Source organism: Plectropomus leopardus, chromosome 2, assembly GCF_008729295.1.
Source record: "Plectropomus leopardus isolate mb chromosome 2, YSFRI_Pleo_2.0, whole genome shotgun sequence".
NCBI classification, from domain to species: domain Eukaryota; kingdom Metazoa; phylum Chordata; class Actinopteri; order Perciformes; family Serranidae; genus Plectropomus; species Plectropomus leopardus.
Window position 1 is genome coordinate 6,896,590 of NC_056464.1, and position 23,827 is coordinate 6,920,416.

The window sequence follows — 23,827 nt, forward strand, 5'->3', positions numbered from 1 at the left end:
TCCCACATGGTGACAGTGAGAGGTGGGTGAAAAAAAGTGACGCTTTCACACCCAGAAGATGTGAAGAAACATCAACACAACACACTGTACCCAGCATCTATAGACAGCTTGTAAAAACATTTTTAAAAAAAAAACACAAGAGAGAAATGCAACCTTCTCTAAACTGAGAGCTATTTCATTGCATTTTAATTTTGTGCAAATGTTCAACTTTGCCACTTCCTTTTCCACTAATGTGACTGATACCAAAGTAATAAGTCAAGAAAATCTGTGGTATGTCATCTTTGATTATAAATATTTACTAGCCATTAATGAATAATAATAATCCATCAAATCTGCAGTTATAACAAGTCCTCCAACCAATATTACCAAATACTTAGTTGTTTCCTATTCTCCAATTTGACCCAGAGGAGAGTTTCCTACATCAGTGCACCTACAGGTCAGGTTTAGAGTCATGGATGGGCATGATGACGTTAAATGTGTAATATGATGTTACATACACAACAACATATACAAACAGTGAAAACACTTTATATATTATTCATTGAAATCTGCATTTTCCCGACAGCATTTAATGGAGATGAAAACTGAGTGATACATATAAGAGCACGGAGGGTAACAGGGCATCTCAGAGCATTAACAGATGATGTTTCTTGATACAATACTTAACTATGTATACTAAAAATAACTCAACACTAACTTTCTAGTTTTAGACAGGAGACAAACGGCGGCCTCCTGGGTCAAAGTCTTGTGTTTTTTGACCTACAATCTACAATCTACAATTTCATTTAGCAGACGCTTTTATCCAAAGCGACGTACAACACAGGCAAGAATTTAGACTTAAGGAAAAAACCCTTAGTAAGTGCAAACCTGTCCATCCACCCCAACCTCCTCCCAAAGCAGACTTTGTCAGTCTTTATATAACTTCACCTGATTTCCTCTGTTCCTCTTGTTGTAATTTAAAAGGCCATCAGAGGACATCATCAACACCAAACATCTTAATATGTTGTAGTAAGCTGCCTGTATTTTTTTGGGAGGATGAGAATGTTTGTTATAAATGAAAGTAAATTATTCATGGGGGCTTTTTTACAATAATCTTAGTCTGCAGTTGTAAATAATAAGTTCGTAAATATATTTATTTTATTAATTCAAGTGTAATGCAAAATAAGGATATTACATTTGTTGTGCCTAATAATGACTTACAGCCAAGCAGCAACCTCCGAAGAAGAAAGATTGAGCAAGTGCATAAATCTGCAGTTCCTCAAATGGCCACTTGAAGTTCCAAGAGTGAGTCATTCCCCATGAGCACACTTTGTTAGAATGCCCAACTTTAAAGCTGAAATTAATATGTGAACAGCCTGGTACAAAAAATGTTTTTGGTTTCTAATGCTAATTTCAACATTTGTGACAACTGTACGGAGGATTGAATTTTAAACTTGCCCATTTGCATTCTATTAAGGCCTAAAGTTATGCTTGTGGCGTGGCCACTATGAGTGATGTGTTCATGATGTACTTGCGCTCCCAGTTAGAGCCACACCTCGCTCTCCCACAACTCGACCGCTCTCATCCAAATATGGGACCAACCAATGGGTGATGTCAAAGTAGCAACTTCCATTATCTTTTAAACAATCCATGCTTACAATTCATCTAAGAGCCCTAGTCATTTAATAACCATTCATAATATATTGATTGTACAGCACTTTAAAGGATAATTTGAGTCCACTTTGTGGGGTATAATAATTCCATTTAGACACTCAAACAACACTAAAAAATTATACTTCTAGGACTGTGGATGGACAATTTCCGACACAGGGTAAGACTTTTTCTCTTCTTAATATTTACCATTCACCACCTGTATGATATAGTATGAGTGGTCATAAAAAGACCATTTTTTCTGACATGCACTTAACTTTGCTTATGTTAGCTGCTTGTGAAATATTGTGAGATACTTTCACTTCCTCAGTTCGTTTGGTTCAAATTATTTTTTTTAATTATTTAAAAAATATTTATTACTATATTTATTCTAAGACAAATCTCTTTTATGATAAAAACAAAAGCTGTGATTGGTGGCGTGTGTGTGTGTGGGGGGGGGGGGTCCATAAGTAGACACAGAATTGTTTTAGGGATCATAAAACAACCATAAAACCCTACTCATTTGAATGTAGGAAATTCCATTTAAATAACTATAACAGTAACTGATTAGCACTTTTCTGTTTGTAGCCAGCCCTTGCTGAAGGACAAGCCATTATAGCAGTATTAGTTCTTTGTATCCGTGTATGTATCCTCCATTATAATTCCCCTTCAAACACAAACTGCAGCAGTGAACCAGTGAGGTGACTCAGGCAGAGCAGAGGTCTTAATGCGAGCACAGACCGAACAGACTCAGACTGAATCTCACACTACATCAGGTGGAGAACAGCTTACAGTGCGCCCAACAGAGTACAGGAGAACAGTCCTATTTGCCGCGGTGTGCTGCAGGCGCGAGCTGATCTGAGCATGCTCTGAATGAACTCCCCGTGACCTTGAGGTTCACATCAATTTTGCATGAGGTCTCCTCATCAAATAGACTGGGGATTGTACTGCAGCACTGGCTCACCTGGCTTTCCTTTAGGCCAGACACCCACAGAGACGGCAGTGACCACACAGACTGCGTACTGTTTGCACACACAGGAACACACAGAGCTTAGAGCTGATAATGGAAATTCAACTGCTGACCAGGGTACTCTCTACAATTATGTTTAGTAGGTTATTGCTGCTGCTTTTTAATAAATTGATGTTCATTTGGCTCTCAGGCCAAATGTAACACGATAAATATTCCTAAAACCACCCCGCATCAGTGAGCGTTTCTGTGTGTGTATCAGTATGTGTATGTGTTGTGTGTGTGTGTGTGTGGGGGGGGGGTGTTGCCTGTATCAGCTCCTATGGAATTACTGAAATATTAACAGGGATACAGTGAAGCTGTACACATACACACAGAGTCATAAACCCTTACACAGACATAATTACATTTACATTTACAATTTAAAGTCTGGATAAATTATGCATTTTCTCAGAGCAAAAGAAGAATAAAAGCACCACACAGTAAATACCTATAAATCCATTATCAATCGTTTAGACACTAGAATTACTGCCTTGCAGGTGTATGCTTCCACATGCCAGTCAAGTTGCACTTACAGTTTACATCCATGTCAGTGACAACTTGGATGCTTGATGCACATCTTTCTCCAGCAAGAAAAGTGTTTTTATAGAAGATTAAGATTAAAAAATAATCAAGCTGTTCTTGAGATATTGCATTCACAAGAATAAGACAGACAAGGTCACACTAACCCTGACCTTTGACCTTCAATCATCAAATTCAAATCAGTGTATCCTTGAGTCCAAATTCCCTAAAGGCATTCTTGGGATATTGTGTTCCAAGAATGGGGTAGAAAACCTGAAAGCATAGTGCCTCTAGCATTGTCGGCACAGAGGAATAAAACTCTAGCCTTTATTTAAGACCACAAGTCAGGATTCTTCCAGTTTATCCTGTTGGTTTTGAAATGATCCCATAAGCCCAAGGGTCATAGAATTTCTCACCCTCTAAAAGGACAAGTAGCCCTCCAAAAGATAAAAATCAATTCCATTTGGAACAATTTCTAGATTCAGCCTTGTGCATCTGGCTCTGTGCTGCAACAGAATACATAACAAAAAAATAACATCTTCTAATCACACCTTCACATTTCTATTTATGTCCCTGTTACCCTGAACCGACCCGTAAACAAAGGTAGAGTCATACATCTGCCTGAAGTCACATTACATGATAGCAGACACCAGCCAGAGTACTTTTTTATTCCCCCTTTCCAATCACTGCTGTGCCCTTGATCCTGTGTTACAGCAGATTCATAGTAAACACAGTGACAGGTGTATTCATAAAGCACAGCTCTGAGCCCTGGAGTGTGCTCTAGCGCTACACTGGACTATTTGTCAACTGGAGAACTGTCAGGCTTCCCGTTCATATATTCATGGTGTCACCGAGTGGGCGAGGCAGAGAGGGAGCATCGAAGTGTTGGAAACTAAATCAGACGATATGAAGCCAACTAGCAAAGGTTATGAGCATAAGCACACATGGCAGCCTGGCATTCTCATTTAATCGTATCATTTCTCTACTCTCTATATTCAACCCAATCGCCAGGATAAATGTTGGCACTGTACACTGCTGCAAAAAAAGTGGCATTTGTGTATTTCATATGTAGCTGATATTTCTAAACTTTATTTTTCATTCAGTGTTGTGACAATGGCTTCGTTAAAGGTTCTGAATGTGTCATTAGTATGAGCACTAATGTAGCAGCAAATAACTATTTGGAATGCAAGGACAGAATGGCGTAATGGCGTCCTGGGCAGAGAGTGAAGCCCTGCTAACTTGAACTTCTCTGTGGTTTATTGTCATGAGCAGTCCGGCCATGCATGCATGTTAGTGCATGTGTGCATACCACTGGCTCATTGCAGTCGCTTGCACTGCACGCATACATTGGTTACCAAAGCATAGCGCCCACCCTCCCCTGTTTCCCCCGTGTTAACACCGTTAGCTTTGTCAGCACTGTTGCCTTTGTTTAGTGATGTTTGTTGAGTTAGCACCATTAGCTACAAGCCATCGGCTCATCCTCTTCCATGTTGAGAGCAGTGTCCAGACACTTTTTAAACCTTTATTTAACCACAAAAACCCCTTGAGATTAAAAGTCTCTCCTTTTAGATTGTCCTAGCCAAAACAGGCAGCAATGTACGTTACAGACAGATAACACAGAGCAAAACATCCAAAATCAAAATATACAACTCCAAAACAAACAATATAACACACCTAAAAAAGAAAAGATAATGAAATTACAACAAGGCAGGACTAAAAGGTATGTAATGCTTTCTATAAGTGAACCATAAAAACAAGAAAAAATAAAAGCCCAGCAAGAATAGGCCTACACCCTGATATTGGCATGTACAAGATGACATACAAAGGTGCTGCAGCAGTGCTTTGCAATGGCCTAGAGGAACCAATGAGAGCAAAAGATTCCACGTATATGGAGCAGCATACATAAAAGCTCTTCTCACAAACCCTGGATATGTAGACACATAAATATGCTGGAGGTAGGCCGAGAACAGCTTTGTAAATAAAGGAATGCCAATGAAAAAAAGTCTACATAATTTTAAAGACAGCCTCTCAACCAGGGTATACAGGATACAGTGATGAGTAAGTAAACTGTCAATTTCCCTCAGCTCATCTTTATTCATCATCTGTGTTCCCTATTTTATTTTGGTAACCATTGTCTCATCTCATTTCAGATCGTGCTTCCTGTCAAGTTTCCCTCCTTTGTGATTACTTGCCCCACCCCAATGTGCTTCACCTGTGTCTGAATGCATTTCACCTGTGTCTCCATTGTCTTAGAGTATTTAAGTCCTTGTCTTCTCCTTTTTTGTTGCCAGATCGTCTTTACCTTTGAGTGAGAGTTCCAGCATTTTCCTAGAGTTTCCTGTGAGTTTATGTTAGACCATTTTTTGCCTTTTGACCACCCTTTTTGCCTATTGATTCAGATACTTTGGTGTGTTTGACTGATCACCTGTGTACTGATCTGAACCCGATTAAAGACCCTGAACTTTTATCCAAGTCTGTGATTTTGCTTTGTGAGTCCATCTCCAGTTTGTGCTTGACAAACAACTCATACCCTTTAAATTCCACATAGAGCCATTGGTCAGGTCAAGGGGAAAAAAAATACTTATGGGTAGAAAAACATCATGGTTTTGCTTAAAACCATGAAAATGACTTGTTTTTGTCACTACAAACATGGCCAGAAAAGTGTCAGTCTTGTTGAAAATACCCACCTTTGTCATTGCAATCACGGCGAGAAATGCCCCAGTCATTGAAAAATCCCCCCTTTATCACTACAAACATGGTTGATAATGTCCTAAATAATGTCCTGAACTCTTGTTTAAAATACCCACCTTGTGGTTGCAATCATGGTGGGAAATGTCCCAAACTGTTGCTGAAAAATACCCACTTTTGTCACTACACATAGGGCTAGAAATGTCATGTTCTAAACACATGTTAAAAATACAAATACACTGAAAACAAAACAAAACACCACTGGGATTGTCCCAAACTCTCTTTAAAAAGACTCACTTTTTGCCCCTACACTCCCATTATAAATACCAGCTTATATCGATACAAACATGATCTGAAAATTTCCAAACTCTCAAAAATTTTGCAATAACCTGCAATCATGGCTAGAAATGCATGTCATTGAAAAATGCCCACTTTGTTGCTACAAAAACAGCTATAATTGCCCTCAACTCTAATTATAAACTCCAGTTTATATCCCTTAAAACATGGCTGAAAATGTTCCAAACTCTCATAAAAAATACTCACCTTGTGTCTGCAATCATGGATAGAAATGTCCCAAACTCTTGTTATAAATACCCTCTAATGTCACTACAAACAACTCTGGAAATGTCCTGAACTCTCATGAAAAAGACCTGCTTTCGTTGCTATAAACATGGCTAGAAATGTCCCAAACTCTTGCAAAAATAGTCGTTTTTGTTGGTCTCTGACAGTAGTCTCACTGATATGCAGAAACATACAATGCCAACATTTTTTTTTTTTTGGCAACACGCCTGCTCTATTTAAATCATCTCGCCAGGATTTTCAAACTTGCCAAACAGCCTATTAAATGACTTGCCTCCTTCCATATTACTGTTAAATGACAGCACATTTTCAGTATGTATTCAGTTGGTGGTTTCCTGCACTTTTCCAAAATGCCAGTCTACATCATATATATTCTGGCCCCCTGGGGTTTATTTCTAAGATGAATTTTTCCCTGTATGATTGTTAAACATCAGTGTCTGTAAAACTTATAAACCACCTGACAACCCGACACATATACTTGTAATAATTTAAAGGGTAATGCTGCTTATGTTAGATAATTTTCTGTCAGTTGATCACATTAATTTTCCAATGACTACCAAGTATGTTTTATGTAGCTGAATCCTGATATATCTTTATTTCTTTGTACTCAGGCTGTATTGTTAAAAACACATCAGTGTGTCACACTATTACACCGGGTGACACATTCCTTTATTACTCTGAACATGAGCGCTGCAGTTTATTTTGACTCAATCCCCCACACACCTTCCTGCTGCTCTAAATACTCACAAAAGCATCAAATTTGTATTAATCCACTGCTTAAAATAGTCCCCAATAAGTGAATTATTCACTCCTGTGTCATATATTTGCTAAAAACTACAATGTAAAGCTCTTTTAGGAAAATACGGTCTTTTTGTTTTTTTGTTTTTTTTTTTTACAAATGAAACTACATGTCTGTGAGCCATTCTTAAATATTTATGGATTCAGTGAGAACAAATGGGCTTGGAGATGAGAAGAAAGAGAAATCAGCTCGCATTCAGAGACAGACTAATGTTTTGTCGATTCTTTTCAAAGGATTTGCTGACAGTGAGAAAATTTGAGAGTAACACCAGCTATACTTAATACTACTCTAAAGATCTTTAATTTGGATTTTTGGCATGGGCATCCTTTGACTGCTGAGGAAAAAACGTTATTTTGTATAAAAAATGAATACATGGAAGGAAGGGAGTATAATTTAATCAATGACACTCAGCATTTCCTCTTCAGACATACAAAAGACAGCCTGTTAATGTATGGTGACCTACAGTATTAACATATTTTCTAAATAACAAAAATAATTCAATGTGGGTGGTTAAGTTGTATGTTTATGACTCAAATACCATATTATATTGTAGCTGGTATTATTGCATACATTTTATAGTCCATTGCAGTAATGCTAAAAAAAAATAAAAATATTTGTAAATATTTGGCCACTGTCCACTGGATTTAGGTAATATCTGGTTAATAATTTCAGTATTTTATCACTGTAGGATATGCAGCTGAAAAATGAAACACCCTATTACAAGAGATGTGATATCTCAATGCTACAGTGGCTCCCTGACAAGGGTTAATATCATCTTCTCTGACAAATTCAATATTGTGTGACCTAATTTTTTTCTCTGGATATTAAACCAAATGGATGATTTTTTCTTAATAGCTGCAGTAACTGAGGAAATTAAGTGTGGAGCTCTGAATGTAATACCCTCTCGCTTGGCATATCTAATTATACAAATACTGTTCATTTTCAGGGTCTAGGCCCACAGTTTGCAGACTCTGTTGAAAGTCACAGCGTGACCACTTCCTAAAGGCAGTTTTTTTTTTTGGTCTGCTCAGGACATTTTGAGGTTCTAATTTCAGTGTTGGGGAAATAAATTGCTTGAATTTATGCTTTCTATTTTATCATCAGGACAAAAAAAAGCCCACTCCTCGCCCGAAGGGAAACAAGACAAGGACAATCAGTGTCAGGAAAACTGATGCAACCTAAATAAAGCTCAAAAAATGACTCCTTCGTCAAAGTCAGATTAAGGGGTAAAATCTAGTGCCTTTAAAAGCATTACCAGAAATGTCAATCCACAGTGGTGGAGTTTGCTCACTCAAACATCAATTCCTTCTTTAAAACCTGGTTTCAGATATATATTTTTTTCATAACTGAGGACTCTGACTCCAAACAGTGGACCTACTGACCTAGATGAATATCGCCAGAGTGAGACGTGTTCGTGTGTTGTTTTGTACTCCAAACAGAAGCTGAGTGTTCTGAAATGGTGAACTCGGGGTACTTCAGCTCTGAGGATACATTAAAAATGGACAAAATAAGAGAGAAGCCACACAAAGTTCACTGGAGAAACAGGACTGAGTCAAACAATAGCTTTATGTAACATCAGAGCAATCATTTTATCACCAGATCGTATTAAGAGTGGATTTTGTAACATGCTTTAATTAAAATGATACAAAACAGTCATCACATTGACTGCATCACATTAACTGAAATTTAAAAGTCCCATATTGTGCTTATTTTCAGGTTCATACTTAAGTTTGCGGTCTCTACTACACCATGATTACATGCTTTAGGTCAAAAAATTCTGTATTTGGTGCCCATCTCCCCTCCCAAAAAGTGAGTCTTCCATATGTGCGCTCTCGGTGCCTCTGCATTGTCAATGAAACCAGGTTATACATATTAAATGGTCAAATCTGTGGTAAAGTTGTGGAAATTGGACAAAAATGTAATGTTCATTGAGAATTCATGTGGATCGGCTTAATTTGCATTAGTTTTTGTATTTGCAAACATTGTGAAATCCTGGAGCAACTGACCATGTAAGTCTAATATTACCACCTATTAGCTGCTATATGCTCTATTAGCCAATTCAATTCAAGTCAATTTTAATCAATATCACAAATTTTGCCTGAAGGGACTTAGCAATCTGGGGGAGAGACCATTTTCAGCTGACACCTTCTCCAACCCAACCTTCTAGGGGGGTCTGTGTAGAATTCTTGCCAGCAGAAATTTTCACAAAGTTTACAGGTGAACTAATAATTTTAGAGCATTTTGAACAAAAATCTTAGATCAGGGTTTTCAAAGTTTATGGAGCCAGCATATGACTGAGGGCCTCATGGGAAAAGTGCACACACTATGACATTTTTAATGACTTTTTTATGACATACTATACTATGACCTTTTTATGACACTTTTTATGACATGCCAACACTTCAAAGAAACTATAACAGTTGACAGTGATATAACACTCATATTACATTCTATTCCTCCACTTTTTTGTCACATTTAAATGTAATGGAATATAGAGACAGTGCAGTGTGAGACATTGATTATATCTAACCACAGCAATCGAGCAACAGCTTCTGCTGGCATACAGCGACAATACTTGTACAACCCACACACAGAACTGCTGCACACTGTAAAACTAGAACCGGTAGAAATAATTTAACTTTATTAATGATTATCATTTACTAATGATTATTTTGAGCAGCAGTGCATGGTTGCCTATTACAGTTAAGCAATTGTTTTTCTTTATGTTTTCAATCAATAATTTGAAATATTAGGGGGAACCCTTACCCTGTAATACTGCCTCATTTCAACAGTCTGTATCCTTAGATCATTGATTAAGTTAAGGATACACTCCTCAAAAAATCCTTAAGCCCCTTTAAACCTGAGCAAATTGGCTTGATTTCTTTAAAAAATACGGGGAGGGGGCAACGGGCAACAAATGAAGAAATTACCCAAAAATAGCAAGAAATCAGTAAGAAGGCAGGGGAAATTGACTTAAAAAATAATTTTCTAAATCTATCAGTTTCCTGCAGTTTGTTGCTCACTGCCTTTTTTCCCCATGTTTTTCAAAGAAATCGCAACAATTTTCTCAGAGTTCAAAGGTTTAAATACTCCTGAAAGGAATCTGAAAGCAGCACAAGAAAAGTGATGTTGCCCCAGATTTCAAAGGGTTAAACAGGAAAAAAAAACATGGGAGAAAATAGGAAGAGTACCAGAGGAGGGATGGAGGAAGGATCACTGTGTTCACTCGCTAGTCACTAATGTTGTTTGTCTGCTGTTTGGTGCCGGGCAAGTGGCCTAAAGTCCGTTTACCAGAGCTTTTTTGGATCTGCCTTCTGCTGCACAAAGAACCTAAAAAAGAAAACTTCTTCCACAGCACAACACCAGAGTGCTTCAAGTTGCGGTTGAAATAATGCAAGTGATGGTTTCAACTTCATCCTGAGACAGTTCAGGTTGCACGAGGAGTATAATGATACCCCCCTCCACTGCTGCGCCTGGACCATGTTTTCAGTGCAGACACATTATAGGAAATGTAAGCATTTAACAGAATGTCACTCACAAGGTTATTGCCTCTCTCCCCTGCTTGCTGCGCATCTACATGGTGCTGACCAAGCTCCGAAACACAATCTACCACAAAAAACACCGCCAGCTGCCATTTTCAGGCAGGCTCCCTGCACCACCAGGGAATAGCCGCGGAGATATCAAAGGATCTGTGTTGCAAATGAGTCGCTGGAATCTCCTTTTCTCTCCTAATGATTTCTTTAGCCGTGCACCATATTATAAATCATCAGCTTTAGCCGCGCTGTGGCTTAAATCTTATCATTAATAAAGTTAACCTCACTCATATCTGAGGTGTCGGCATATTCATCAACCACAGTGGCGGCTCCCTGACTCTAACTCTACATCATAGCCTCGGCTGAGATAGATAAGCTTTTTTCAATTAGAAATGGATGCTCAATTAAGCAGTGGCTCTTTGAAGCCTTTCTTTTTGTTGGATGGCGCGTAATCTCTCTCGAGCATTTATGTCCAGAAAACGTTGTTCCTTAACAAATCAATAGCAATCAACGCTATCGGTACCCTCTTTGATTTCCGCAGAAGCGGCAATGAAGATTCACAAGCAATTAAGCAGCAATGGATTTTCACCATGTGATGTGCATGCGGAACCGAAAGCAGGTGGACAGTTGAGTCGAGGCTCGTGGGGACTGTAACTTTGATGTGGTAATTTACCTGTACTGCGGAGGAGGGCTCCCCTCTGCCTCACACGTGATGGTAGCCTGCTGGTCTGGGGAGTTGATCGGTAAAATGAGGTCACTTGGCTCCGTCCTCCATCTTGGCCCTTGAAATATGACATCCTCTGTACAGGCTGAGGAAAGGGGAGAAAGTCTATAGTAGTACAAGCCAGAGAAATTGTCTCTTTGACCTTAAAAAAATTGTGGACGAATACTGCAAAAGCAGAGAACGCAGAGACACTGTGAGGACAAATAGTTACTCTTGCTGAAATACAGCAACTTCCTGACACTCAGTGCATATTACTTTTTCAATATATATACATAGAAGCAGTGTTGCTCCTTTCAAAGAAAAGCAAAGAATTGCATTAAGACAATCCCCAAGATGTATACCCTTTGCTTATCTTGCATTAAGAAGAAAAAAAATCCCACTTACCCTTGTTAGGCATTAACTGCTAATGCTGATATATTTGGTATCTGTTTTTTATTCTAATAACCTGACACTGGAACAGTGAAGAAAAAACACTGACCATAGCACTTGTGTGTATTTTACGCCAATTTTGCATGCACACACATTTTCCAAAGCGCCAGGCCTCACAGTGTCATTTTATCATCCTCATAAATCATCATCATATTGTTGCTACTGTCCAATATGATTCATTTCTCTGCTTCAAAACTCACATGAACAAATGCAAGTAATAAAATATACTGCAAACATGTCATATATTGCTTTGACGATTGTGTAAATATGTAGCTGGCTAAAGGCTTAGACAGTTTAATGCAGTTATATGTAGCCCACTGAGTCATATAGATAAACTGAGGTGTTCAGTGTTAATTACTTGGCGGAAACAATATCAGAATGATAGTTAAAAATAGGTGGGGACCTGGATGAGCGCTAAAGTCTACAATAGTCGACCACTGATGTAAAAAGCCACATCTATCCTCAGTAATTAATAATTCCCTGTAAGTGACAGGGTTGATAAATAAAGCAGAGTGATCTATTTTCAGAATGTCTATGTCATACTACGCATGCACCGGTTAATTGAGGCCATAAGGATGCACTCATCTGCCAGCAGCTTAAAAGGAAAGATGTGGAACACAATCTGGTACTAAATGAAAGCGGAGTCAACAGACGGCCAGAGTAGGCCTAATTAATATCCTACTGCTAACAGATTGCAGCATGTGGCTAACAGTTCTACATGTGGTTTTAGCCGGTAATGATAATATGTCGAGGATTCAACACATATTTCACTGGGTGAGAGGTTGAGCAGGGACAGATCTAAGACATTTGGAGCCCTGGGCAAGCTTCCACTGGCCATCCCCACACCACCCCAAAAATATTATCATGATTACATTACTGAGAAGAACAAGAGTTAATGAGAAAAAAACTCACATAAACAGGTTAACAATAGTAATAAATAACAAACAAAAGAATACTGTATGTTTAAACTTTCAGTTTTTCTCCTCTTCTGATTTTTGCATCATGCTCCTTATGACTTTTATCTTTTCTTTTCTTTTTCATTTTTTTTTTTTTTTTTTTTTTTTTTTGGAGCCTCCCTCCTGGGTGGCACCCTACCAACATTAGTATGTGGGGCCCATGTTAGAAGTTAATGGGCTGAGCAATTGGTCCTATATGGGATTTTCCATGGTTTACAAAAGGCTCCATGGTTTTCCATGGTTTACAAAAGGCTTTCTCCATTTGGAATTTGGATAATAGAAATAGAAAATAAGCTCTGTGGCAAACAATTGTTTATGATTTGTACATGTTTTGTTTAGCAAAATAATCTTCACAAATGAACTACACATTTAGAATTTTGGAAGCATAAATGCAATCATCATAAGGAAAAGGCTTACATTAAGCTATAAACAAACTACATGGCTGCATGACTTAACATCCAGACCACAACATGGCTGAATCGTTGTGTTCAGTGGGATTACATATAGCCCCTTTTTAGCAACTTTCTTTTTAAAGACAAATAAAAGATTTCAAATTTTTAGACAGGTATTTACTGACATATTTTATGTCATAAACAAAACTGGAAAGTCTCTCATGCTTGTGTTGACCACAGATCGTATTTCAGACATCTAACCAAAAACCCATTTAAAAACCCATTGACTTCCAGTGGAGGGAACTGGGAGTGCTAAAATGTAAACTCATTTCTGGGTTTTAGGACTCATTCCCGAAGGAGAATTTGTAAATCCTGGGATGAGCTGCCTTCTTCTGCCTTACTCTGCATCTGATTGGCTTACTCTGACATTCTTACCATAATCCTATCCAATTCCATTCCTCTTGCCTAAACCTAACCAATCCAATCAACTAAGGCAATGAGTAATATCATAGGTCAGCAAGGCGCGTCATGACTTTGCTATCCTAGAATTTGCAAATTTGCTTCCTGGAGTACTTTATGTGAAGATCCACCACTGAGGTTGAGAAACAACATATGACAATAAATCAATGCAACTCTTGTTGTGGTTGTTCAGAAATATGAGGATATTGGAATTAGCTTTGACCCAAACAACAGCAACAAAAAGTGAAATCTGAAACTGTCACCTATAATTTAGGAGACTGTCATAGAGTGCTCTATTCATAAATGATCAAAAACTAGCATCCCAGCAAATCTACACCTCACAGTTTGATTGAACAAGCTGAATTTGAATAAAATGCCATGTCGGGTAAGATCTAAGGTGTATTTTGTGAGTTTCAAGAATACAGAGACAGACAATATGTCACTTCAGATGTCATAATGATTGCTATCAGCTGTAGTGATTTTCAAGGGTTTCCATCGCAACAGCGAATAAGAAGTAGCACCTATAGGCAGCAACCAAGGCACTGTTAAAAACACTTGTCCGCCAGGAAGGTGAGACTGCTTGGATCCAGCTCCCTTGAGTACTGCGCGTGAATTACCCATGAGCCAATTTGAATAACATTCATTGGGATTTACAATGTCATTTGAACAAGGGTTGACATTCTGGTGGAGTGTCTGTGCTTCTCCTGCTCTATTCCCAGGTGGCCTCACAAGGGCAGAACGAAGCATGGTGGCAAGTAGATTGCACTAAAATGCAGGGCTGGATTCATTGCATGGATCTTGATAATGATCTGGACAGGCCATAAACAGGAATGGGATCGGACTCCCAGCTGCGCCTGACAGTGTACTGTAAATGTGCAGCAGGACACTGCTCGAGGGAGCGTTGAAGGACATGCTGGAACGGCGTACATGTACTGCCTGCAACTTAATCAGCGTAACCTTTTCGGTCGAGAAGAAGAGATTTTTTTTCTGAGGTTATATACAACCTTTCTTATTCTGTCTCTTCCTCACTAATAGATGGAAGTCCATATTTTATATAAACACTGCTTACGAAGAAAGCTTTTATAACCTTTAACCTTATAGACATGCATTCAGTCCCTGAGTAACGCCAGCAAAAGCAAAACAGTAACATTATTCTGTAATGACTATGCATTAGGAAACAAATTCATTAGAAGAGATGCTGTCGTGACATAAACAAGTGAAGTGAGAGTAAAATATAATGTGTTAAAATATCTTACCTGCAAGGCATCCAGTGATTGATAGCAGAACAATTTGTTTCCATGGTAACATCATCTTTAGTTGCCGAGGGCTAATGAGACTCTCATCCAATTGCTCGTGAATGGAAAGCTCTCCCTTGAATACAAGAATTTTAATCTGAAGGGAAAGTAATTATGGATGTGATTAAAATATGACATTTTGATCCAAATACGACAAGCATTCATCAGCAAAAAAACATGATTATAGCACTGCTAAGTTACATAATTGCTTCTTATTATTTGGAAGACACTGCAAGTGAAGAGAAAGTGAATCTTGAGGAAGTGATGGGGAGGGAAAGGGAGTGGGAGTTAGGGGGGGGGGACAGCAGCACACAGTAAAAATCTGAGAATACAACCCAGAGATGGGATTTTTTTCGGGTGGCACAGAAGCAGATACAGCTGTTAAATGAGTATGTTTTCATCCCGCCTAACAAGCTTAATTCTGCAGCTTTAAAGAGACGTGAGGAAGGAAATGATTGACCTCAAAAGATACTTCTCTCTTCCTATTTGACTATTAATAGGAGCTGGCAGACTGTATACCAGCAATCTACAAAATGCCACTTCATACTCTAACAAAGAGTTTGGTGGCCGACTGAATGTAAGCAAACTGACTGTTTTCATTTTGATATGCGTGCATCATTCCCTTAGATCAACAAAAAATACAAGAAGGACACGTACTGAAGCAATACAAATGGTACATTTTCAATGACAGCTATTAGCATTGACTGACATAAAGATATAAACTGACAAACTGCCTTTTCTACAAAGGTACTCTATTTAATCGTTGAAAGGGGCACAGCATTACACATCAGCATCAATTTACTGCTCAGCCAACATGTTCTCAAGCCAGGTTGTCAAATACCAACATTCTCAGGTCATCAAATACTGACACTTAGTCATGCCACTTGGCATGTAACACAGATTGTACCTTTTAGCGTCTGTATAGCCCCTTTCCCACTACACAAAAAACTCACTAATATCTGCCTTTTTTGTTTAATGAGAAAGGTTACAATTGGCATTTACACCCGGGTGAAGTGACTCTGAGGTAATCACAGGTATTTATTGGCTATGACTCAGATCAGCTTTGACTGGCAATGAAGAAAATACAACACCACAGTGGAGGCACCAATTTAAGCCCCAATGCTGGCTCAATGTAATGGTAAGTCGCCACAAAATGCTGTCAGTGTCTACCCAAGCAGCAGTCGACATTGTTCCAAATTTAGTCTGCACCAGGTTTAAAGGAGAGACTAAGTAAGTAATAGATATAAAAAAAGAGGCAGGCTATAAAATTTTCACTGGCCTCCATGCTCATTTGCACTGTTTACTAACCTGTTTTCTGGTCTGTCCGTGATGTTGAACGTGACCCACCAGACAAAATAACAAAGCACAGATAGGCTTTCTCCTCTGTTGCAGAGCCATGTACACAGCTCTGGTCTACTGGCAATAGTGAAGTATACTGCCTAGTCACATGCACTAATTTGGGGGGATAAAGGGGCATATGTAACACACAGTTGTCTCCTGGGTGAAACATGTAACACTTGGTTAAAGCTTTCAAATGTTCGCAGTTAGGTTTAAGCAACAAAACTACTTGGTTAGGTTTAGAAAACGTAAGAACATGACAGACAGATGTAAGTTATGTAATTTTTTATTTTAACACCACTGACCTTAAGTTTCACATGGGATAGAAACAGTTGTCTCCTGGCTGAAAGTCTTGTTTTGTTGGACCCATCTACCACATCCTCCTCCCACCCACTGCAGACTTATTTGCTTTTTATTACACCAGTTGCTCTGAGGTGTAGGCTTTATTGTAACATGGGAAGACTTAAAACACTTACATTCCTGCATTCTAAATTTTTATGCGCCATTTGTGCCTTTTCTGCATCAATTTATGGTGTAATTGTCTTAAATTCTGTCAAAATAAAAGTCCTCTGTTACTTTTTAATGTTTTTGTTGAGGGGGACATGTCCCCTGCATTCCCCCCAAAATCTACATTTATGCTCTGAGCAGCAAATATTGCCACTAATGGGTTCACATTGGAGTTTTATGAAAGCCCAGTGCATGTCATAAAGACGCCCAAAGATTCTTTCTAAGTCAGTATCACATGCTGATTGGCGTGACAAAGCGTTGGTATTTGCCAACCTGGGTATGAGAATGGGCTAACTGAGCCATAGTTGTCTGTCGGACACAATCACTTGATCAAATTTTTATTTTATTTTAATTTTTTATAGACTAGTGTTAACCTCAGTGAGGGGTTATCCTGACAGTTCTGCTGTTTCTGTTAAACAACTCTGCCCACATGATTTACTTCTATTTAGGAAGATATTGTACAGCCTTGGGTCTTTGTAACAAGTTTTCAATCAGTGTTGCCAACTTCTCTGAGTGCCACACTCAATTTCCCTGTGTAATAGGTCTTATTTAAGTGTATTATGGAGATCAGTATGTGTAAGAGAACATTCACTTATTTAGATGTTTCTGTGAGGTTAATTCACCATCTCTTCCTCCACCAAGTTAGCTCATATCATATGTCACTTTAGCATTGTTGATATGATAAGTATGAACCATACAAATGTAAGGTGTTCCTAGTTTGCAGAAGTGTACAACGCCAACATTTTTCTCTGGTGACTGGGCTTCCTGCTCCGAATAGCTTTCTCGGTAGAAACAGCATTGCCAAATGTCTACTGGTGGACATTTGTCAAGGTTAGACTAGTGGTAATGTTGCTCAGTGCTAGTAACAATAAACTAATTACCAATTAACTAATGTACTGATTACTTACTAAGTAATTGCTAAAGTGATATTAATACTTTTTATGAGTAAAAAGTATTACACCTATAAGCATCACCATGATGCATTCAAAGGTTGATCATCCATCAAATATTAGATATCCCATCTAACCAGTAATCAGTGACCTAAATGGCCATCAAACTTTACCACCCCAGTCCCCTGAAAAAAATGTTGGAATTACACATTTTTGCAAACAACAGATGAGCTTTTATTGAGACATCACTGCCTCTTCCTGTGGCTTTTTAGCTACCAAATGTGGTTAATGTTTAGTGACCCGTGGTTGTGTTTCCACCGGGGACAGCGCCAGCAAAAGAGGTTGTTTTTACTGAGACATCGCTCCACCTTCTAGCAACTTTTTAGCCACCAAAACCAGGGGCCCTAGTCACAAAGCCTCTGAGGAAAAAGAGTTACTCCTTATGATGAATCTGTAGAATTATGCTGTTTTCTAAGATTTTCCACTTAAATTTTAGACTTGGTTCAAGAAAAGTTAAAAGTTATTCACAAAGCACCTTAGCCCCTAAGAGAGCTTCTAAAGTAAAAAACTGTTAAGAGTAGGACTGAGGACTTTTAAGAGACTTAAGAGTTTCTTAACCAAAGGAGAATACAGTGGAAAGACAAAGAGGTTGGAAAAATATTCTCCAAACACTGAATGACATTAGACATAGCGTTAATGACATGCTACATATTAGATGGTGCGTGGCTAATGTGCATGATCGATCTTACTAGGGATACACATATACTTCTCACCCAGTCTAACAACAATCCTACGACTCTTTTAGGCTTTCCAAATGTTATTGAACTGGATGGTTAAATCTAGATATTGAATTGAGTCGTTTCTCAGGGGTTTTAATGCTCACAAAAATGTATCCATTGATTTACAGCCGTCTCTTTTCTGATGTAAATCATTGGGAAAAAGTCTTTCTGGCCCCACGGGCATTATGTGATAGACCCAGATGGTGTAATTCCACTTTTGGCCACTATCAAAAATTTGCATCAGAGCCTGGCACACTCTCTTGGGGCTTGGTGTCCACACCTTGCAGGTTCACAAGAGAGTGTGTCTGTGACAACCAATCACATCTTTGATCCCTTCCTGGCCCAGAGTTGCTCTGAGAATGTTCTTAAATCACTCCTGAGCTGGTACTGTTTGCTATAACTTTTTTGGCTAACTTGGGAGCTCTCTGAGAGTATTCTCTGAATTTTTGTGAATAAGGCCCAGGTAGACAAAAGACAAAAACATTTAAGTTTCAATATGTCCACAATATAATAATGTACAAATGTAACGTATCGGCAGTCTGCAAAAATGTTAAATGTCAGCATTTAGTCTGGCAATTGGGTTGACTTTTCTTTGGATGGGGTGGTGGAACCAAGAGCCCTAAGACTGTAATTGTAGTATCAGTGGCACAGGAGGGGCTTTGCTCAAGCTCTGACCTACATCACAGTAAGTGGAAACTGATACGCCTCTCAGGATTAAGAATTCAACCCAACCCCTCATCCTTACAACACAGCCCTGTTATGCGGATTAACCCAGGGCTATCTTTGGAATTCTTGAAACATACTAACCACTCACTTGTTTCACCAACTTGTAACTGTAGGATTGTGGCTGTGGTTTGACATGAAAAGCATGGTAACATAATCTAATGGAGGAGTATGAAGCAGCTGAGCAGATACAGTGGAATCAGTAGGGGTGGGAATCATCCCATTTGCCTGATCATATTTTAATGGCCAGTGTTGGCTTAACTTGACCGTCCTGGTGTCAGTAATTGTTCCTCGTCTGGTGTAATTGCAGGCACAGTGAGATTCAGACTGGATTTCCTGGTGTCTTTCAAAATTTAAGGGGCGTTTTGCCACTCCAAAAACCCATCACATTGGATTACACGGTTTGAGATTCTACTGGAGTAAAAAATGTGTGCTGCATTTTTCAGTTTGAGTGCAGTATTAACCGCCATCCGCTTTCTGGAGGATCCGACCTTGTCATCCCAACCCATCAGTCCAGAGAGCCTCAAGATCCTGAGAGGAAAAGCTCCTCAAAAAGACTTTCTTTGCAAGTTGGGTGTTACACAGTTCATGGCACAGTGTCTCGGCTGATATGATGGATGTTTGTCCCCGAGCGCAGATTCATTCTGCAGTCTGTAAAACCTGCGGTGACATTTTCACTTCTTGAGCATTTTCTTCTTAGTTGATTTGTGTCTGAATTAATGGTTCACTAAAAGGCGCTGCTTTTTCCAGCCATTGTGTAAGAAGTGCGTGTCACCCTGCCTTGAAGAATTCCATTTTCAGCAGACAGCTTTTCAGTGGCTCTCCGTGGAGTGCTTAAGTGTCTCATGATGCTCCAAAAGCCATTTCAGTGCGGCTAAAATTAAAGAAGGAATTGTATCACTTTTGACCTTCAAAAAGCTGCACCAGTGTCAAACCTTGAGGAGCTGCATTTGAGCCGAAGTTTTCGCAGATCCAAAAGAAAAAGACAATAACTCTGGACAAAGAGAATAAATACTCCTCTAGGGCTTCGCAGCAATGAAGGTGAGATGGCATTTTCTTTCTCAACTGAAATGATGAGCAAAAGATTGCTCTGCCAAATGTAATGAGGCATCACACTTTCACCTCCACAGAAGCTAAACCTAATGGAAGTCAGTGGCTAAACACGTTCCACAGTAAATGAGATGGCTTCTTGGTTAGTGGGGCTGTTGTTGGCACATAATTGATAGGAAAGGTGGTTAAAGGCATCCATTTCCCCCCCTGAGGACAGAATAATTGCAAAAGAATCCAATAAGGGAGGAAGGAAGAAAGAGTTTGTATCATAGGGGTGTGCACGCTCAAGGTCTGCATTCAAATCACAAGCTGTACACACAGCCGGGACTTCGAGATATATCAGATCATGCAACAAAAAAACCTTCACCTTGTCAAAACTCAACACCAGGGACACAATAGGTATGAATTTACTACACTATACAATGCATTCATTCCCACTAAGTTATTGTCTTTATGAGTATCTGCTGCCATCTCCATTAAATCACTCAGCGAGAGAACCTAGGAGACAAGGATCCGCCACCAGGGACCTACTCGTTTTGAATACACAGCTGCTCTGTGCACCCGCCAATGAATGGAGAATTCACAATCAACTGTGTACTGATGCCTCCTAATTTACTCCAACTAAGTGAAGACCTGCACATTTCACACAAGCCAGGGACGATTAAAAAATAAAGTGATTAACAAATAAAGGAAGAGCTCAAGCAAAAGACATAAAAAGTGACTCTCTCCTGTGTTAAACATGGCTGAATCCCTCAGCTGCTAAACTGCTCCACAAACCAATTAAACATTAAATTTTTATGTTTCATGTGTATCATATCATTGTTTCTAAAGTGACATATAATACATGAATTGACTTTGTTGTTGGGAGGTGGAAGAAAGAGTATGGTGTGTCTCCTAGGTGAGACACATGTCAAGCTACAAACCACCCAAGACCACCATTCAAGACCAACAAACCACAAAACTGGCTGTTATCAAGGGAGTTGTATTTTAAGCTGCTTTTTAGGCAGCAAATGTGTGTTGTAGCAACCCACAACTGTTTTCGAGCGTTGATAGTCTCACAAAATAATGTTGCCTTTTAACAGGGATTGTTCTATGAAAAGTGACTGTTTTTTACCAAGACATTTTCAGTGGGGATTGTCCAATGACTAGCTGAAGTTTTCAAGTAAAAAAGAGCTTTTCCAGCAGAGATTGACACATGAAAAGCAGTTAATTTTTACTGAGATGTCACTGCATTTTCAGCAGGGATTGTGCACTCCAAATATTTTAAATGAAAACCTGATCAATTCTTATGCATAACCAAGTGTTTTTGTGCCTAAACCCAACCACAGTGTTATTGAATTGTAAAGTTTCAGCCTATCCACTATATAAAAACTTGCAAATTATTTGTGGTTTGCAGAAATTCCAACATTCATTTTAATGGTAATGTGTGTATTTCATGGCTTAGGATACAGCAGAGTACTTATGAAATGAAAAGAGGGAGAAAAGTGGGAGTAATTGTTTGGTATTGATTGCGTTATAAATCTGCTTGAAACCTAGGTGAGTGCGTAATGCGTCCCATGGCAAATTATGGATTAAGATTTCAAATAAAAAGCATTCCGTGTAATTTCCATAAACCAATGTGAACAGCTGTTACATTAACATTCATGTAAGAATTGCTTGGATGCATATTCTCTCCTGAGATCTTTCATTTCCTTTAAAGCACAGCCTTGAAGGCTAAAAAGAAATAGCCACTACACACATGACTGTAGCATGTGTGAATAAGACAGTATGATTAGAAGTGTGGTCACATGTTAATGCTGGAGGACAGCATATAACGGTGAATAGACGAGGGAGAGGTTTGTGTCACTCAGTGGCACTCCACGCACAATGTGAGTTTTCACACAAAATATATTGTATTACACATTCACTTATAACCTCTTCTGGCTTCTTTTTTTGTTTGTTTGTTTTACATATTTAATATGTTTACCACAGAAGAACTTAACATCTGTGCAGGAAGCTGTGGAGCCGTTATACAGCTGTGTTATCTTCATGCGAAAAATCACCAAATCCCTGGAAGACAGCAGGACGCCCCCAGTGACTCTCTCCTATGTTAAACACGGCTGCATCCCCTCAGCTGCTGCCTAACGCAGGGGCAGGAGAGTAAGTGCACTTAAAAGAGAAGGGAGCAGCGATCCATTTCTCAACCCCATCATCAGTCAGGCACATCCCCCCCACCACCACAGCCACAAACACATGACTGGGAGGTCAAGGATGAGGAGCAGGAGACAGGCTCTTTACATATCAATTTTTTCTTTTATATGTGCCATTCAATCCATTTCACAGCCGTTCCCGGAAAAAGAGCTTGTAATTGCCACTCTGGTTCAATCAAAAGGGATTTTTGGAAGCAAATGGTGCCTACAAACTCATCTCTGCACTGCCAGGCAGCGTTATAGAATCATTGACTGCGTGGCTTCAAAGACATGTTTCACCTCTCATTTGGCTACTGCTCAAAATATGTGTGAAGGATCTATAAATAAACATGAATAGAAGGGAAGAATGATTACAATCCCTGCTGAATAGTACTTTGAAGATGGCTGAGCAATTTTTCTCTCACTGTTGGGTCTGTCCTTTTTTTTTTTTTTTTTTTTTTGCAGTCTGGGTGGGAATAGAAAGAATAGTGTGCGGACTACTGGTGACCAAATATTTACTTTAGGAGAAAAATTGATATTGAAGCTGTAATTTTTTAAATAAAAAAAAACCTGATAGCTGCAATATTCCTGTGAGATTTTTGAGAAAAATGCTATCAGAATATTATAATGTTGAGCGGGATGTAAAATCATGATTCAGAGACTAAAATAATTGCTAAAACAAGTTCGGGAGCGGGCTTTCCTCCAGGCTGCACAGTCCTGATGCTGTTTCTCTGTGTGACTGAGCAGAGCAGCACCATATGGACTTTGTCCTAGATGAGGGAAATGAGCCCCAACAGTAGAAATCCCAGTAGGACCTTGCAAACCATTAGAGACTCGTCTAGAAACGCAATCATCAGCATCATGCATGTGTGACCACGATCGGCACCGTCTCACTGCCCCTTTTTCTCCGATTTTTAGATGGAGAGATCTCGCCACGGGGCTTTTTGGATTATTTCCTTTCGCTTTGATTAAAATTAAAATATATTTGCCGCAATTTTTACAACTTGGCAAGACAGTTTATTGCATATTAAAATGAAAAAATATAACATGCAAAGATGATAATTTCTGACCGGATACTTACTTGTTCTAGGACGCAATTTTTTCCTCTTCATTAAACTGCTTTGATTGTATTTCCAGTGTCCCTCACATGTATTTTTTAGGCTCTAGTGAGCGCATAACATCTCTCACAGCAACTCTTGTCCTCCCAAAGAAGAGGCTTGCTTTCTGCTCCAGCAGCACTTAATTCTGCTCCGTTTCTAAGTGCGTTTTTCTGTCCTTAAAAAATGGGACTAAACAGCAGCCTCAGCCTCGGTAAATTCCAAAATCAGTGAGTTTTTTTTCTTTTGCTTTTGCACCGGGAT

General features: G+C 39.0%; 1 protein-coding gene across 1 annotated transcript in view; it reads right to left on the bottom strand.

The window, feature by feature from the left end:
- Positions 1–23,561, bottom strand: part of cntn3b (contactin 3b) — a 70,014-nt gene extending 46,453 nt beyond the window's left edge. Inside the window, exons 1-3 of the mRNA XM_042495342.1 lie at positions 23,548–23,561; positions 14,973–15,108; positions 11,430–11,565 (exon numbers count right to left, since the gene is read on the bottom strand). Coding sequence (XP_042351276.1) covers positions 11,430–11,565; positions 14,973–15,027 — 191 coding nt within the window. The 5' untranslated portion in view covers positions 15,028–15,108; positions 23,548–23,561. The remainder of the gene's footprint in view (positions 1–11,429; positions 11,566–14,972; positions 15,109–23,547) is intronic.
- Between the last annotated feature and the right edge of the window lie 266 nt (positions 23,562–23,827).